Source organism: Vespula pensylvanica, chromosome 5 (genome assembly GCF_014466175.1).
Source record: "Vespula pensylvanica isolate Volc-1 chromosome 5, ASM1446617v1, whole genome shotgun sequence".
Taxonomy (NCBI): Eukaryota; Metazoa; Arthropoda; class Insecta; order Hymenoptera; family Vespidae; genus Vespula; species Vespula pensylvanica.
The window spans coordinates 3,581,780-3,599,279 of record NC_057689.1 but is presented as its reverse complement, the minus strand read 5'-3'; the positions used below and the strand labels follow the sequence as shown (position 1 = coordinate 3,599,279).

Here is a 17,500-nt window from a genome sequence, read left to right as displayed (position 1 = left end):
AAGAATAGAAAAGATAAAAGAATGATCAATCGTTGATTTTTCTTACAATAATTCTTATCTTATAAACTGTTTTGCATTCTATTCACGTGACGCTAATTTTCCACACGAAATATATATTCAACGTCACGTTAGTTATTTTTATAATTAATTATGTAGAATTTTTTTTCTTTCTTCCACTACATATATATGTATATCTTTTTTTTCTCCCATTACACAATTAGGATTAGATAATCTATCAGAACGTAAGCAATCCGTATCAAAGCGATTGGATACGCTAATGCAACGATTGGGATTAATTCGATCGAATTTATCGGCCGAATCTAATTTGATTTTCATATTATCAATCATATTCGTGGAAAAGGAAAGAAAGAGAAAAAACAAAGAATTCTAAGATTCCTAAGCGATCAACAAAAACTTACTAATATATACATACATCATTATGATTAATCAAGAAATCTCAATTGCATTTATTTTCCCATAGGACGAACTTTTTCTTATATCTCTTTCCGATCCTATCTAAACTTATTAACCCCATAATTGACATCGTTTGATATATATATATATATATATATATATATATATATATAATCTGTGAAAATTGTCGTTAATAACGATACTCGAATGATTTATATTATAAAATAAAATTTACTCAACGAAAACATCTACATTTTAACAAATAATAGTGGGCGAGTAAATAGAAGAAACACACACACACATACATACATACATACATACATACATACACACAAGAGTATAATTAATAAATAGGATTAAATTGTTATTTAAATGAATATGTGATTTACAACGAATCGACACTATAATATTAAGCCGTAGACTAGATCGTAAAATCGATAAATGTTGAAGAGGAGGGTGAGAGGGAGGGAAGAGAGAGGGAAAAAAAGAAAAAGAAAGAAAGAAAGAAAGGAAGGAAGAAAGAGAATGGTCGTTATGAAATCATGAGACGAATGGAACGAAGAGGGAGAATAGAGGGAAGGGAGAGGGAAGAAGAGGGGTAAAACCGAAGAGAGGATGTATATATACGCGGGGCAGCACTTTATACCGAAGTGCAACGCCCCGTTATAATCTCCTTCGTGATGCATGCGAGCCGCATCGCGAAACGAGCAACTACTACACTACTACTACTACTACTACTACTACTCTACTACTATTACTATACTACTACTACTATTCTCGTCTGGCTCCTTTTGTATCGCCTTTTTCCACACATCCGCAAGTTTTTGTCTTATACCTTCGACAGATACTAATTCTTCCTTCCTTTCTTCGTATTTATCTATTTTTTTTTTTTTTTAAATCTTTTTTAACTTTAAAAAACATTTTCCTCGATGAAAGAAGAAAAAAATATCTTTCTTTTTATTATTATTTTTTTTTTTTTGACTTTTTTATGAGGTTCGATCGATTTATATTTTTATATATTTACTATTTATAGAGATACTTTACAGGAGCATGCAGAGTGAAGTATTTTTATCGTAATATCTGATGATGATGATGATGATGATGTGTGTGTGTGTGTGTGTGTGTGTGTGTGTGTAAAAATATTTTGATAAAATAAAAATTGTGTATGTAGATATATAAAATTTAAATTAATAGATATAAAAAGAATTCGGATGAAAAAGATCTAAAAATAATTTAAAAAGGGGTTCTGCTTCTCACTCTCTCTCTCTCTCTCTCTCTCTCTCTCTCTCTCTCTCTCTCTCTCTCTCTCACTCTTTCTCTCATTCTCAAACGTTATTATCTTCGTGTCTAAAAGTAGGTATAACTTAGTAATAATTTTGTTAAGTGACCGAGAAAAATAATAATAATCTACCTTTTGCATAAGGATTTCGTTTCGCGGCTATTACATGTGTATTAACGTTAGGACATTAACCATGTGTGATACTAATTCTAGCATATTAAAGTATAAAATATAATTCATACATAAGTTAAAAAAAAAAGAAAAAAGAAAAAAGAAAATAAAGGGAGAGAAAACGGAATGATTAAAAGTGAAGATAGTAATTGAAAATAAAACTTGGTAAATAAAAGTTTTTTATTTCGATCATTTCGATCGAGTCGTATTAAATCTGGTATGTAAAAATAGGAACGTATAAGTTGGAAAATCGAAGTACTTCGTGAGCATACTTTCTCGACTAACAATAAAATTTCTTCGTATATTTCTGATGATTATTATCCTCACGATATCTACATAAATAGTTATTCGTAATTCGTAATGCCGGAAACGTGATCTGTAATATGTTCACAATCGTGTAAATGTGTATTTCCTTTTCAAGAGGTATATCTTTTTGAAAGTCCACCCTTTACGAGCATCATCGTGATTTATGCCCATCGAAAACTTAATACCATCGTATATACACAGATACATACATACATACATACATACATATATATATATATATAATACATCTATATATATAATACATCTATATAAATATGTACATACCTATTACGTGTGTACGTATTCAGGTATGATGCAGTATGTTTACGTGACTCCATCCCTTCAGTACCTTTTCCAAATTCCGCTTGCACGTCGTAAACGTCAACGAATATGTATATCGGTATTAATCATCGCAACTAGAAGGCGAAGCGCATTAATCATGTTTTCACTATGTCGCATTCCTGCGACCTTGTCCGGTGACTGAAACCTTAGACGGGTACGTAGATAGATACGTATGTACATACATACATACATCTATACGATCGAATGATCATCGGAACACGTTAGCTAGCGGCAGGTGTGAAACTATCCTCGTGCGTATCGTTGAAATATTATTATAACCTGAAAGATAACGATAATCCATTTTTATATCATTTTGATTATCATTTTTTTTTTGTTTAAATTATGCTGACGATATGACGAATGCTTTTTTTTGTCATCTTAGATTATTTTATATTCAGGAAACTAGATCCGATTGAATGAATTATGACCATCGAAATTATTATTGGATACGTGGAATAATTAATTTTATCCTGATACATATATATGCATATATATATATATATATTATATACACATATATACATACATACACGTAAAAGATAATATCTCGATATTGTTCATTAATATTTCATTGACAATGTAATCTCCATCGACGTTATCAATGAGATTTTTTTTTTAATTCTTTCCAGATAAAACCATTCGTCTTTGAAAGCCAATAAACATTCGTCGAGAATTTTTTTCGATAAATCTATGTACGATCGAACTCTAGCTAATCATCGAAATTTTTTCGATTATACGTCCAATTATTTTCCTTCCTTTTTTTTTCTTCTTCTATGCATGTACACACATCATCTCACTCAAAACGATCGTTTTATCGATTCTGAAATGCTTCATCAACGTGTATATATCTACGGTCGCGAAGCGGAAAGCGCATAACGAATTATTGTGGATACAACATGTATGTATATATGTATATATGTGTATACATTGGAATATGTTATATATGTATGTATATGTTACATACGTGGCGTACTTTCGTTGCGTGACGAGGAAGCCTCGTTATGGCGAGAGCAACGCTTTGAAAGATAACATTTTGCCCTGACTGACGAGTAAGCAGAATATCCGTGCCATGTTTGCGACGATCCCCGCGTGTCAGGAAAGAACCTTCTTTTGCTGCGAACTTCGCAAATTTTCTTAGACCATACTTTCCTTGGTAAATGTCGTCAAACCTTATTTTCCTAACTGTTTTTCTTTCTCTTTCTATATACCACTTATGTCTCTCTGTCTCTCTCTCTCTCTATATATATATATATATATATTATATAATGGTATATATATAAAAAAATAAGGATGAAAATATACACAGTAGATGATTAAATATTTTATATATATATATATATATATATATATATATATATACATATATAAGTATAATATATATACATTATACTTAACCATCTACTGTGTATATTTTCATCCTTATTTTTATACTTTTTAAAATATCCAATCTTAAGTATTACATTCGAGTTCAAACTCAAATCATTAAAGTAAGAAGGCAAAAGTGAAAGAGAGAAAGAGATTAGATTCATTAAATGAGTTCAACGTTGCCAACTAGATTTTGGTTAGTTTCCAAAATAGCAAACGATAAACGATTTTATACGAAAATCCTTTTTAACAAAACTATCGAGAAATCATTATTCATAATAGAAAGATTTCGTTAAGTCCTCGTTATCGTCCATAGATCTATCATTGAATTCGTTCATTCAATGCTTTCTTAACTTACCGATCTAAATCAGATTTAATAATAATAATTTAATTTATGCTTCATGTTTAAAGAAAAAATTACGTCACGTTGCGTATTATATATATATATATATACGTGTTTATAAATATTTAATATACGAATTTAATTGACAATTCATTTTTTTCTACAATTATAAATACAATAATAATAATATCTTTTTGGATTTACAAACGTGACGAATTGCGAAAAGTTAGGAATAAGTGATGATTATTAAAACGCAGTATGATCATTTTTACAATATATATATATATATATATATATATATATATATATATATTGAGTTGCATTAGGGGTGTGCGTTGAGTTTGGTAATTAACGATGTTTCGAAAGCTCTCACATTCTTTTTTCTTTTCTCTTTCTTTTTCTCTTTCTTTTTTTTTTTTTAATGTTCCTAGACTGCAGACAGACGTCGACTTCGGTGCGATGATCCGAGGCAGACATCGACGATGGCTTCCATTCATGCCACGTTTGCACGTAAGGCTTCCTTTCCATGTCTATAAAACAAAGAGCCTCTCCTACGAGGTCTCTCGACGTGGCGTTTTGTTTAAAAATAGACGCTTCTTGATTCGCACTATCGCGCTCAAGCTTTCATGATGCTTCTTTAATGATGTATTTACCAAAGAGAGACAGAGACAGAGAAAGAGAGAGAGGGAGAGAGAGAGAGAGAGAGAGAGAGAGAGAGAGAGAGAGAGAGAGAGAGAGAGAGAGAAAGATAGATAGATAACACTTTGATTACATTGATCGCAATCTCGTCCCAAAAAAAAATGTATTTACGTTGGAAAAATAAAGTGTAAGTACTTACAACCTCGTATAAAATGTAACGATGAATCGATGAAATGAAAGTGAAAAGTGTGAAAATAAAATGTGGATAGAAAGGGTGATGGTAATGGGTAAGTGGGAGAAATAGAACGGAGGAAAGGAAAGAAACGAAAAGAATTTCTTTCCTTTCTTTTTTTTGTTTATTCTTCGCACAAATTTTTCGAATGTTTCAGACTGGATGAAATTTTTCTCTTAGACTATTAAAGTCGCTCGTTAAAAGTCTCCGTATAATAATACCGTAATAGTCATTCGTTGTTTTGCTATTTCCTACTCTAATGAAACGCGGAATAGTTGCCTTCGGTAAATACTTTTTATATAAGAAGTTTGTACGAGAAAAGAGAACGAAATCGAGCATCCATAGATACGACTAACACGAGAGAAACTTTCGTTCAATTGTATTCCTCGTGTCACCTTTGTTTCCCTCCTATTACTACTACTACTGCCAGTACTATCCCCTTTCTCTTCTCTTTACCCTCCACCAACCCTCTTCTCTCACTCTCTCTCTCTCTCTTTTTCTTTCTCTGTCCCTCTTTCTCCCCTCTCTTTCTCTCTCTTACGCTATTATCGATTCCTTGTTTACGAACAGTCCATTTCAGCGCAGGACAACAAAGGCGCGTTCAATGCTAAAAGCGTTAACTGCATATGGTCTAACAACTTGTTTTGCAATGATCCAGTCAATATATATATATATATATATATATATATATGTATATGTATTGCGCTTATATGTTCAATATTGTATATATGTATGTATGTATGTATTGTTTAGTTGAATCGTTTAATTTCTCTTTCGTTTCATTATTCTACGATAAAAATACACATTTTTCTCAGGACAATCCAAATTAAAATGAAAGATATGACTATAAAAACGGAACGCATCGCGTTTATCTAATCATTTAACTAGATCAAAGAAGGCTAGATCTATGACACAGGGGGGAAGGAACGCTCCGCATGAATCGTTGACCTTTAACCGAATTATGAAAAAATTTGTATTTGTTTGTTATGTTTCCCGTCGAATGACGTCGTAAATGTCGTATGTAATTCATTATTTTTTCTTTTCTTTTATTTTGTTTTCTACGGATAATTAATTTTATATGAGGAAGATGATCGAAGAAAGATAAAGAAAAAGAATACTCATCCTCGAAAAAGAGAAGAAAAAAGAAAAGAAACAAAGTTAATACGAATCGATAATATTACCACAATCCACTCATCTATATTTCTTATTAATATTTTCACGATAAAATTGATTAGAATTGATCGGCAAACGCGTTAATAAGAATTCTTTCTCTATGAATACACTTATACGTATACCCATGTATTACCCATGTATGTATATATGTATTTATGTACATTAAGTATTACCATTGATGGTAGCCATTAAAATATCTTCGAGCGACGTTATCGAAGTGCATACATATATGTATGTATGTATCTAGGTATTGTGAGATTCTCGTTTTAAGAGAGAAAACAAATCGAACTTGTTCCAACTGATTTTTAAACTGTTATTTCCATCGAGTAAAGAGAAACGTGAAAAGGATGGATGCCTTGTCGTCTTCGAAAGTTCGAAATTCAAGATGGACTAGAATTTCTACTTTTTTTTCTTTTTTCTTTCTTTTCTTTTTTTTTTTTTTATTTTCTTTTTTACCTGCTGGAAATTCCTAGCCTTTACTTGGAGGGTGTAAAGCTAACCTGAATACGCCTAAGCTTCTATTTCCAGGTTCTCTCTCTCTCTCTCTCTCTCTTTCTCTCTCTCACTCTCTCCCCGATATGCCTCTACTCACGGATATGACTCGCATGTATGTCTCTTTGTGTGTATGTGGTTTGCTGCTACGTGTACATAGACACACCGTACCTATACACGTTTAGTCGTTTACACACGTTCCACGAGTTCCGGCGCCATCGTCTGTGTGCAGCTCGATATTTTAAGTTCCACGAGCGCGCTGCCCCGAAATCGTATACGGACGTACATCGTGAAAGGTTCGTTTCGAAAATTGTATTTATTCGGTAGTTCGAAACCTCCAAGAGTCTGTAATCTCTATTTCTAGTTCTATCACGGAGAAAGGGCCTCGTTAAAATTCATCCGGTTTTTGTTCGATCGTATAATTCGTATAATTCTTCTATAAGTTCTTCTATAAGTTCTTATAATTCTTTTATAAGTAATACTTATCGATCTGTTGTAATATCCGGTCACGTATCCTCTTCTACTTACGATTAATCCAAGGAAAGTTAATTATCAACGATCAATACGAAATATGATCGATTATCACAAAGATTGCAACGAGTGGATGATTCTTTTTTTTTTTTTCTTTTTTACGAAATTTGTTAAATCGGATATTATGTATAAGATGAGTACCAAATGTTCCTATCGTGAGTTAAAGAATTAATTATTTTCCGAATCTTATAAGACTTTTTTTTTCTCATTCAGATCGTAGAATTGCAAGCTTTAGGAATTTTATTACTATCTGAAAAAATCAAGTTGGTTGTATATATTTATAGTTAAAAAGTTATTGATTTACGAGTTGATCGTAAAAAAAAAAAAAGACGAAGAAGAAAAATAAAAGGAAAGAAAATTGACGGAAAAATTTGTGTCTATGTGAAGAAAAGATAAGGAAAAAGAAGAGAAAAAAGAAAAAGGAGGAGGAGGAGGAGACAAAAAATGTTGAGCTTGTTACCCACCGACTTTGTAGATTTGTTTGCGATACGAGATTCGGCTAGATTTTCGAAATCAAGCTTTTGCCTCTGCCAGATGCGAAAGATCAAAGCGTTCGACAACATCCAGCTTTTGGTCGTGTTGAAGTATTACTGGAAGGCGTAGGTACGTGGTAACGCTCTCGGACGAAAATTCGCGAATAAAACACGAATCGACAGTGATAGCGAGAGGAAGCACTCTGAAAACGCGTTGGTACAAAAGCGAAACTGTGGCAAATCGTTCCTGTCTGCTCGGATTTCCTTTTTATTTCCCACACACGTCTATATATATATATATGTATACCTATCTTTTCTCACACGTGTAAAAGTCAAAACATGCATTATAAAACATCGCTCACGTTCTAATTTTTACAATCGTCAACTATCTATCTAAGTGCAATGCACCCACACACATACATACACACATTTTTTTTTAAGTATATACTTTAAAATTAGTCCATTTTTATCAGTTTTTTTTTATTCTAATTTATGCAAGATTAACTTACAACGTTAAAAATATGGCCGAGTTTTTGGGTTATTATGAAAAATCGATAAAATTTTGTCTTTTCGATATTTTTTTTTTTTTTTTTTAGTCTTCTTAGTCTTTTTCGTTAGTGTTTAAGCTTGTGGTTTAATAATCTGGAGAAAATAGTCAAAAGTCTCGGAAAAGTACTTAGTGTTAAATTGATTTTTAAAAAGTCACTTAGGAACTTTTGAGCGACCCTTTATAACGAATAAGAATACTTGATGGAAAAGTGTCGAAAAGTAGGGAGAAATGCGTGTTTGTGAATAGCGTTGTAAACGCGTACTTTGTACAATATTATCTAATGTAACTTTTATCTAACAAAAAACAATTTTGCTTCATAAATTTTTCCTTCGTAAAATATTCTACAATCGTAAACAGGAAAATTGTATTTTTGTTTTCGTTCCCTTCCTATCGTTCCTTATCTCGAAACAAGGAATTCCAACAATGAGCACGAACTATGGTTTCTATCCATATAGTGTCTCTTTTACTTTCTACGCTGATATACATAGCTATGTGTACGTAAATATCCTTTACATTGTCGGTAGAGTCGTGACAATCGTTAGATCCTCCTTTCTTCTTTCTAAGATAATATCTAACAAGAAAATTTCCTTTCTCGTAATTTCAACAGATCCCATATGTTTACCGACTAACGCTTATTACGAACGATTTAATCTCAATTTAAAAAAAAGGAAGAAAAAGAAAAGAACGTAGATAAATAAATAAATAAATAAATAAATAAATAAATAAATAATAGTAATTTTTTAAGCATCAGTGTTTGTTACAGAAAGGAAAAGACTCGCGCACAAAATTCGTAGCGACTGAGTTTTTTTTTCTTTCTTCCTTTTCTTTCTCTTTTCTTTTCATTTCTTTTCTTTTTTTTTTTCCCCTCGTTTCACACGTGCTCACGAGTTGCTCGCTACAAAAAAGGTTATCGCGAAGGCTGTGCTATCTGTCTGTCTGTCTGTCTCTCTCTTCGTTCGCATAACCGAGTAACAGTACCGTGAGCTGGAGAGCCGCACGAAACTTACGAAGCCTTTCACGCACACACGGATTCATGATGAAGTTGTGTACACTGGCTTTGAAAGAGCTCGTGACTGCATATACGTATGTACACATCCATCCATACAACATTCATACATACGTATGTACATACATACACGTATATATATATATATATATGATTTGTATATGTGTATATCTGTACTGTGTGTAAGTGCGCGCGCGTGTATACACGCGCGCATACGCATCGTACACGCATACTGATGCGCAGATCAGAATGACGATATAGAGTCAGCCGTGGTTCGAGGTCCGCCGCGTAGGCCTTCTCTTCTCCTGCATCGCCCTCGAACGTTGGTGTAGGAACGAACAGTGATTCTCAACCGGATTTCGCACCACGAAAGTCGCTCACGCGACGATACGATCGCTCGAGGATAAACAGTAACTCTCATTCGTCGTTGTATAAACGACCGATCGCTAAACCGTTTCTTTTCCTTTTTTCTTATTTCTTTTTTAATCAATTTATTTCTTTTCTCCCTCCTCTCTCTCTCTCTCTCTCTCTCTCTCTCTTTCTCCTTGTTCCTTTATTAAAAAATTCATACAAATGTTACTACGAAAAGTTTTATATTATCTATCGATCGTCGATCGAATTTGACGTCGTACGATGATTGTTAGGTCGTCGGGGTTGATGTTGATGAGGGATGGGTTGAAGAGCGAAGAAATAAAAAATAAAGAATGAAAAAAATAAAAGAATCTAAACACCAACGTTGACGACACAATTGGTTTCAATGTATCTATCCAATTCCGACCAAAGTTTATATATATTAGTTTATAGATACTCGATCGAATTTGACGAGACGATTGACGATCGACGGGAAGAAGAAAGAAAGAAAAGAAAAGAAGAAAAAAGAAAAACAAAACATTAAAGCGGTTTCATCGACGCTACGATTGATCTAATATCTAATTCGTTGACATTGACAAGAGTTGTTAACGTCTTCAATGATATAATACGACGGAATAGTTTTGGACTTGTAACATTTTGTATTGTGCTTCTACGCACAAGTTTCACTTACTTACGATTAGTTTTTCCAGTTTTTTGGAAGGTTCCACGATGGTAACTAGTTACGAGGCAAGTTCGTGATTAAGTACAACGTTTCCTTTTACGGGATATATATCGGTGTTGCAAAGTCAGAAGAGTTAGACGTTAACGATTATTAACGTTCGCCTTCGTCGAACGTATAAATCTTAAATACGTATAAATCGAACATATTTTTTATTTCTTAATTGGAAATATTCTTCTTTATCGTTTGAACAGCACAGAGAAAAAGAGATAGAAAAGAGATAGAAGAGGGAGAGAGAGAGAGAGAGAGAGAGATATATATATATATTCGTATAGACTTATACATATAATATAAGCGATGAAATATACATATATCAATACGAAGCAATGTATATTAAATTCGGGTTTGAAATTTTGATGGGTTTTTTGATGACGATACTTACTTAACTCGTCGAAATTCAGGAACGTGTTTGAAATTCCATGTAGAGAGAGAATCAAGGAGGAAGGGCTAGTAGCTACTAACTCTCTCATGAACGAATCTCTCGGTCAACTGTTAAGAAAAAGAAAAAAGATTTTTTCACGTTAATCACGATAGGTTAAATAACGTTAATCGAGCACAGATACGGAAATTGATGGCCGAAGCAATTGCGCCAACGGCGAACATTCTCATTGGCACGTTACGTTGCTTCGAAAACAGCCGTAGGCTCTCTCTTTCTCTCTCTTTCTCTCTCTCTATCTCTCTCTATCTCTCTCTGTCTGTCTTTCTGTCTCTCGGTGCAATTCGTGGCTTGGTTCAACGCCAAAGGCAACGCTCGCAACGAACGTTTTCTCTCATATTCTGTCTCCGTTCGTCCAACTACTCTACACTATACACTATACTATACCTACTATTCGATACGAAAGAGACTCTGAGAAAGAGAGCTTTAAGAGATTTAAATACCTACACGTCCAAGAGTTCCACGACCGTAGGAATTTTCTCTATTTCCTTGGTGTGTCGACGAAATTGAGAGTTCAATGTTTACGATATATCCCTACAGGTTTTTTTTTTCTTTTTCTTCTGTCGTTATTCTTCTTCTTCTTCTTCTTCTTCTTCTTCTTCTTCTCCTTCATCTTTTTTTTGTTTTCGTCGACGAAATAAAATCAAACGTATAAATTTCGCAAATACGCATTTATGTGCATGTATATAAATTTGTCGAAAGCTACATTATGGAGAGTTAATATATAATTTAAAACTTATATATATATATATAATTAATTTGTTTGTTGTAAGATTAATATTAATCCTAATAAACTGTTTTAATAATTATGAGCTTCATATTGAAAGGAGTACATCGTCGAAAAAAGAAAGCAAAAACGTTAACGGATCGTGTTATTAGACTAGAATAACGGCGTAGTACGTACATTAGTAGATCGCTTAGGTGAGAGAGCTAACGAGCCGACGACAAGATATATATATATATATATATATATATATATATATATATACCGTTAGAAATAATTTCTTTTTTGTTATACGCTGTCCACTATCATCCGATCGAATAAAAGTCGCAGTCGAGTTTAAATCGCTAATATTAATATACCATTGTCGATTATATTTTCAGAATGGTATAACGTCATCGTCGTCGTACAGATTCGCCTAAATGGTGGCTCCAAGGGGAGCCGTGGAAAAGCATGAGGGAACGAACACCCTCTGCGGACGACACCCCGAGAAGGGCCCCACCTGCTCCGCACAAAGGTAAGTCTCTTTCTTTTTCTAATTATCCTCTCATTAAAATCAATTTTATTCATTTCGAGCATACACGTGTATGCGTGTTATCGAACGATATTAATTGAAGGTATGAAAATTACGTTACGAAGTGCTAGATGAGACGAATTATACGAATTATATATGAATTACATAAATGAGAAGAAACGTTTAGAAATAATTTTTTTTTCTTTTCTTTTTACCTTGGATAATTTTTCATTGGGTATTTCGATGGATTCATTGAAACTGACCGACCATCCTGTGTGTACGCGTGATCTACGATAACGTTGTTAAAAAACTAACGATCGTATTCGTCCTTATCGCCGTTATTATCCACGAGCTCGAGAAACTCGCGTTTAATGTGTGCTACGTTCGAACGATCAGTACATACTGAAACCTATTCGATATTCAAAGAATCAAAAATCTATAGATACGCAGAGGACATTGATGTTTACTTTCTCGTGTTACTGTGTATAGATATATATCTTTGTCTCTCTCTCTTTCTTTCTTTTTCCTTTTCTCGGAAATGATAACAACAGAGGACACAGTAACAATATTTTTTCGTGTTTACATACATACATTTATATGTAGAGAATTTACGTGATTTATTTCATTACGGAATTTTGTTTCGTTTGTAAGTCTCCGAACGAATATTTATTTGTTTTCTCTCTTTCTCTCTCTTTCTTTTTACGTCCGTTTGTCCCTTTGGCATGTATGTATGTATGTATGTATGTATGTATGTATGTATGTATGTATGTATGTATGTATGTATGTATGTATGTATGTATGTATGTATGTATGTATGTATTCGTCAAAGTACATTGATAAATGCACGCAACCAACCACAAACCTGCTGTTATATGTATAAAGTATGCTAATATACACAAATCGGCTTAGTACCGAACTAGAATAACCAGAGATCTGAGTCGATCATTACTCGAAAGTTAAATTTACATCGTGTATGTAAATTCACGTCTGTGATATATATATATATATATATATGATGTATATATATGTGATGTATATATATATATATATACATCACACACACACATACACAAACACACATCTAAATATATCATATAGATATATATCTTTATCGATACGATCGCACTTTGAGTAATCTTTAATCGAACTTTTTCGGTTGCAAATTTTTCTAATGCGTCCAACCCGTATAATATTATATGATATCGTGTGGTGCGTTATGCGATAGTGTGAGTGTTGGTTCTCGATGATATGTCGCACGGACACGTCATCGTCAAACGATATATCCGTGACCGAGCACACAAACGTATTCCGTGTATATGTGAGGTGTCTGAAGTATATATGTGTGTATACTACGTATGTACGTGTGTGTACTTGTGTACGTGTGTAATAGGTGCTCCGACGTACATACACACGACGACGCCTCTCATTTTACGAAGAGGAAAGATGGCGTCCAGTGCGCCAGTTCCCATTTATCGAGTGGTGGCTCGTTCCACGCCTTCTCGTGAGTATGTATGTGTGTATGTATGTATATATATATGTATATATATATATATGTATTTTCTTGCCTCTTCATCTTTCTTTAGTGTCGTCTTTTATATATGTATATATATATATATATATATATATATATATATATATGTACATATATATATATGTATACACATATATGTGTATCTATATAAAAAGATAATTTCGTTTTTTATTTTACGAACACCAAGTCATGATTTTTATTTTTCATTTTTCATTTTTCCCTCGTTTCCCGTTCTTCTTGTTTCATTTTATTTTGTTTTCATTCGTCTATCCGTTCAGAGAAATTTCCAGTTGAATATTCTTCGGTAGCTTGTATAAATATCGGTTTTTATTACTTTAAAACGATATCAATTTAATCAAAGGCGATTTCACGTTCGTATGAAATTTTCAACGTATGAAATTTTCAACGAACGTGCTTTAATGAACGTACTTTTTGAAGTCGATGGATCACCGACCGACAAATTGATCGTCCTCCCTTCTCTCTCTCTCTCTCTCTCTCTCTCTCTCTCTCTCTCTCTCTCTCTCTCTCTCTCTCTCTCTCTCTCTTTCTCTCTCTCTTTTTCTTTCTTTCCCTTAGCGATTAAAGCTCTCGTGGAAAACACAAACCCCCGTAACAATATTTATTTCAGGAAGTTTCCTTTTCTTTATTTCTTCCCAAGCGAGCCAACAAATGCGTACAATTAGAACGACCACTCTTTTTCCGTTTTCTTCTTTTATTTTTTTTCTTCCTTCTCTCTCTTTCTCTTTCTTTCTAGGGGATGTAGAAGAGAAAGAGAAAGATTCATTTGTTTTTCTCTTTATTCAGCAGCGTAATTATACCGCGTGACCTTTGCTCCCCAACGTATTCTACAAGTCGTAACTCTAGTTCGCGGTAGAGAATTACGAATCAACGTTCGCGTACAGCTACGTATAAAACGTTTACTCTTTCATTAAATGAATGAGCAAAATTCGTTGATTTTTTCATACACCCTCTTTAAAACACTTTGGTCGTAAAGTTTATTTTAGCATAAGGTTACTTCGAGAATAAGAAAAGAAGAGGATAAGAATAAGGATAAGGGTGAGGGTTGAGGGTGAAAGTGGGAGGTAGGCAAGGGAGAAGGAGAAGTTAAAGAAACGAAAAAAAAAAAAAATGAAAAATATATGAATGTGGGATAGAATCAAGAAAAGTAAGGAGAACTTAGGTGTTTCTCACGAATATCAAGTTCGTCGCAAAGAAAAAAAAAAAAAAAAGAAATGAAAAGAAAAAAAAAGAAGAGGGGAGTCGAAACTCTCTCGCACTTTTAATCTCCACAAAAGGAAATCTTACTTCGTGCACGTAGCAAGAGGATGGATACCCATCGTAGTTTTCGTTTTACGAAAAATACACTTTACCTGTTTTTTGTGAGCCATTAAAATAAAGATGAAGGGGAAGAAAAAAGGAGAGGGAGAAAGAGAGAGAAAGAGAGTAAGGGTAAGATTAAGAACGCAATTTCTTTCATTTCTTTTTTTTTTTTTCGATTCGTCGCGTTCACAAAATTATTTTTTCCTATTCTTTTTTCTCTTTTATTTTATTTATCCATCTCTCCTTTTTTCTTTTTCGCCTGAAAGAAAATCTTTTCTCTTTCGTTAAATTCTCACGGATTGCTTTTCTTCCTCGTTATCGAAATTATCTCGTAATGTTTTTAATGAGCTGCTAGAGAGAGAGAGAGAGACAGAGAGAGAGAGAGAGAGAGAGAGAGAGAGGAAAAATAAGATCTTTTATTTTCTTTCAAATTTCTTTTTTATTTCTTTCGGATAAGAAATTAATTAACGTATGAATTATTTGTTTTAAAATATTCTTTGTAAATTTTACTCTATGTTACGATGAAAATAATTGTTTTATATATTTTTGTTTGTTGTCTCTCTCTCTCTCTCTCCCCTCCTCTGTGTGTGTGTGTGTCTTTCTCTCTCTCTCTCTCTCTCTCTCTCTCTCTCTCTCTCTCTCTCTCTCTCTCTCTCTCTCTCTCTCTCTCTTTCTCTTATATATAATTACTATAATATCGTTTATTATGTGCATAGCAAGCAAGCTCGTGCCGATCGAACGATCGTAAAACCATCGTTAATTACACGTTAATATACGCTCTACCTTTTCGGCCCGTTACATTAACCTATTTTTTGCCAAATCTATGAGTTCTATTCGCGTCGACGGTACGAAATCGTTTTCTATGCGGATCGAGTAAAATACAGTATTACCATCGAAAAAGAGGATCGGAGGGAAGATTGGAGGATGGGATATAAAATGTTGACAATAGGGAAAGGCGAAGGGGAAGGTTTGGGACTATGTTTTAAATCGGATGAACGAAGATGAGTGAAAAAAAAAAAAATGGTTCATTTCGATAGAAAGAATTCATGGCCTATATTCGTTTAGTTCTTTTAACTACCGAGCAGAATCGCCAATGTGATCTCCATGTATTCCAAAAATGAGATTGCTCTTTTGATTGTAAATATGAATCTTTAAATAATTATTATAAAACGCGATCAATTTTCGAGTATGCCTCATTTCATTTTGAATCATGATGATATAAGCGCGTACATGTTTGCGTATGTTTCTCTCTCTCTCTCTCTCTTTCTTTTTGTATACTGTGTGTGTGTGTTCGTGTATGTACGTTTCCAAAAAACCGAATATAATCTCTTTTAAAATTTATTATACTTTCGTAAAATCTTTTAAATTTGGAATTCTAAAATAATCTCGAAAGAGATTGGATATTATTCGAAGTTCCTTTAATTAGTAACTTTCATCTAAAGTTTCATCCGTTACGGGATTTTCTTTAATTACAATATAAATTTTTGATTTGAAGTAGACATACGCATACGCATACGCATACGCATATACGCATATAATACGTATACGTACATATATATATATATATATATATATATATATATATATAAATGACTATTCGTTTAATGAAATATTAATATATCTTGTTAACTAGTTTGAATGTACTCTTTTTTTTTTCATCATTTCTTCTCTGTATCTTTCTCATTATCTCGTATTATTTTTAAAGATAAACTATCGTCATTCGTCGTATCGTCGTCGTCATTGTCATTGTCGTCGTCATCATCGTTGTTGCCATTCTAGTCACCCTCCTTTTGGTCAAACCCGTTTCTTTCTCGCGACTTAGCAGTACACACGCGCGAGGTCATTAAGGAAATTGCACGCGGTTTTGCGACGGTGTAAAAGCAGAACCGGCATGTAACTCTCTCTCTCTCTCTTTCTATCTCTCTCTCTCTCTTTCTTTCTCTTTCTCTGTGTGTCTTTCTCCACGTGTGTTTTTCGCGTTCCCGTTCACTTCTCTTCCCTTCTCAGTCTTTTGGCAGATGTTTCGAGAGCCTTTTCGAGCTCTGCCAATTCGGCTCGTTTTTACCTGATTCGGTGCGCTCTTACTTTTGGCTTGCTTTGCTAGAGCTGACTGGCTGTCTGGTTTGTTGGTTGGTTGGTTGGGTTGGTTGGTTGGCTGGCTAGCTGGCTGGTTGGCTGGTTGGCTGGTTCTGACCGGTTGGTTCTGGCTGACCTGTTAACTAACCAGCTGACTGCCTGACTGGCTGGCTGCTGTTGCTGTTGCTGTTGCTGTTACTACTGCTGCTGCTAGTGTTGCTAGCTCCCAATACTGCTTGGCTACCAACTGGCTGCTGCTGGCAAACTAAACCGTGGCTTATCTCGACCGTACGGAAGTGTCTTTAAGTAGTTTCATCTCATCACGATTTTTCTTCTTTCATTCGAGTGGATTACCCTTCGATCCTGGATTCGGAAATATTTTTAATTTTTAACATTTCGTCTAAACTATAAAGACGATATTTAGAAATGAAAATTTGCCTAAGATTAACGCTCATATACGGGATTAGATCTACGCGATGACAATAACGTATTTATA

At 33.8% G+C, this 17,500-nt stretch overlaps 1 protein-coding gene across 1 annotated transcript in view; it reads left to right on the top strand.

Annotated features, from left to right (window-relative positions):
* The window catches only part of LOC122629393, a 63,158-nt gene that overhangs the window by 12,079 nt on the left and 33,579 nt on the right, over nucleotides 1-17,500 (top strand). Inside the window, exon 3 of the mRNA XM_043812777.1 lies at nucleotides 11,947-12,080. Coding sequence (XP_043668712.1) covers nucleotides 12,017-12,080 — 64 coding nt within the window. The 5' untranslated portion in view covers nucleotides 11,947-12,016. The remainder of the gene's footprint in view (nucleotides 1-11,946; nucleotides 12,081-17,500) is intronic.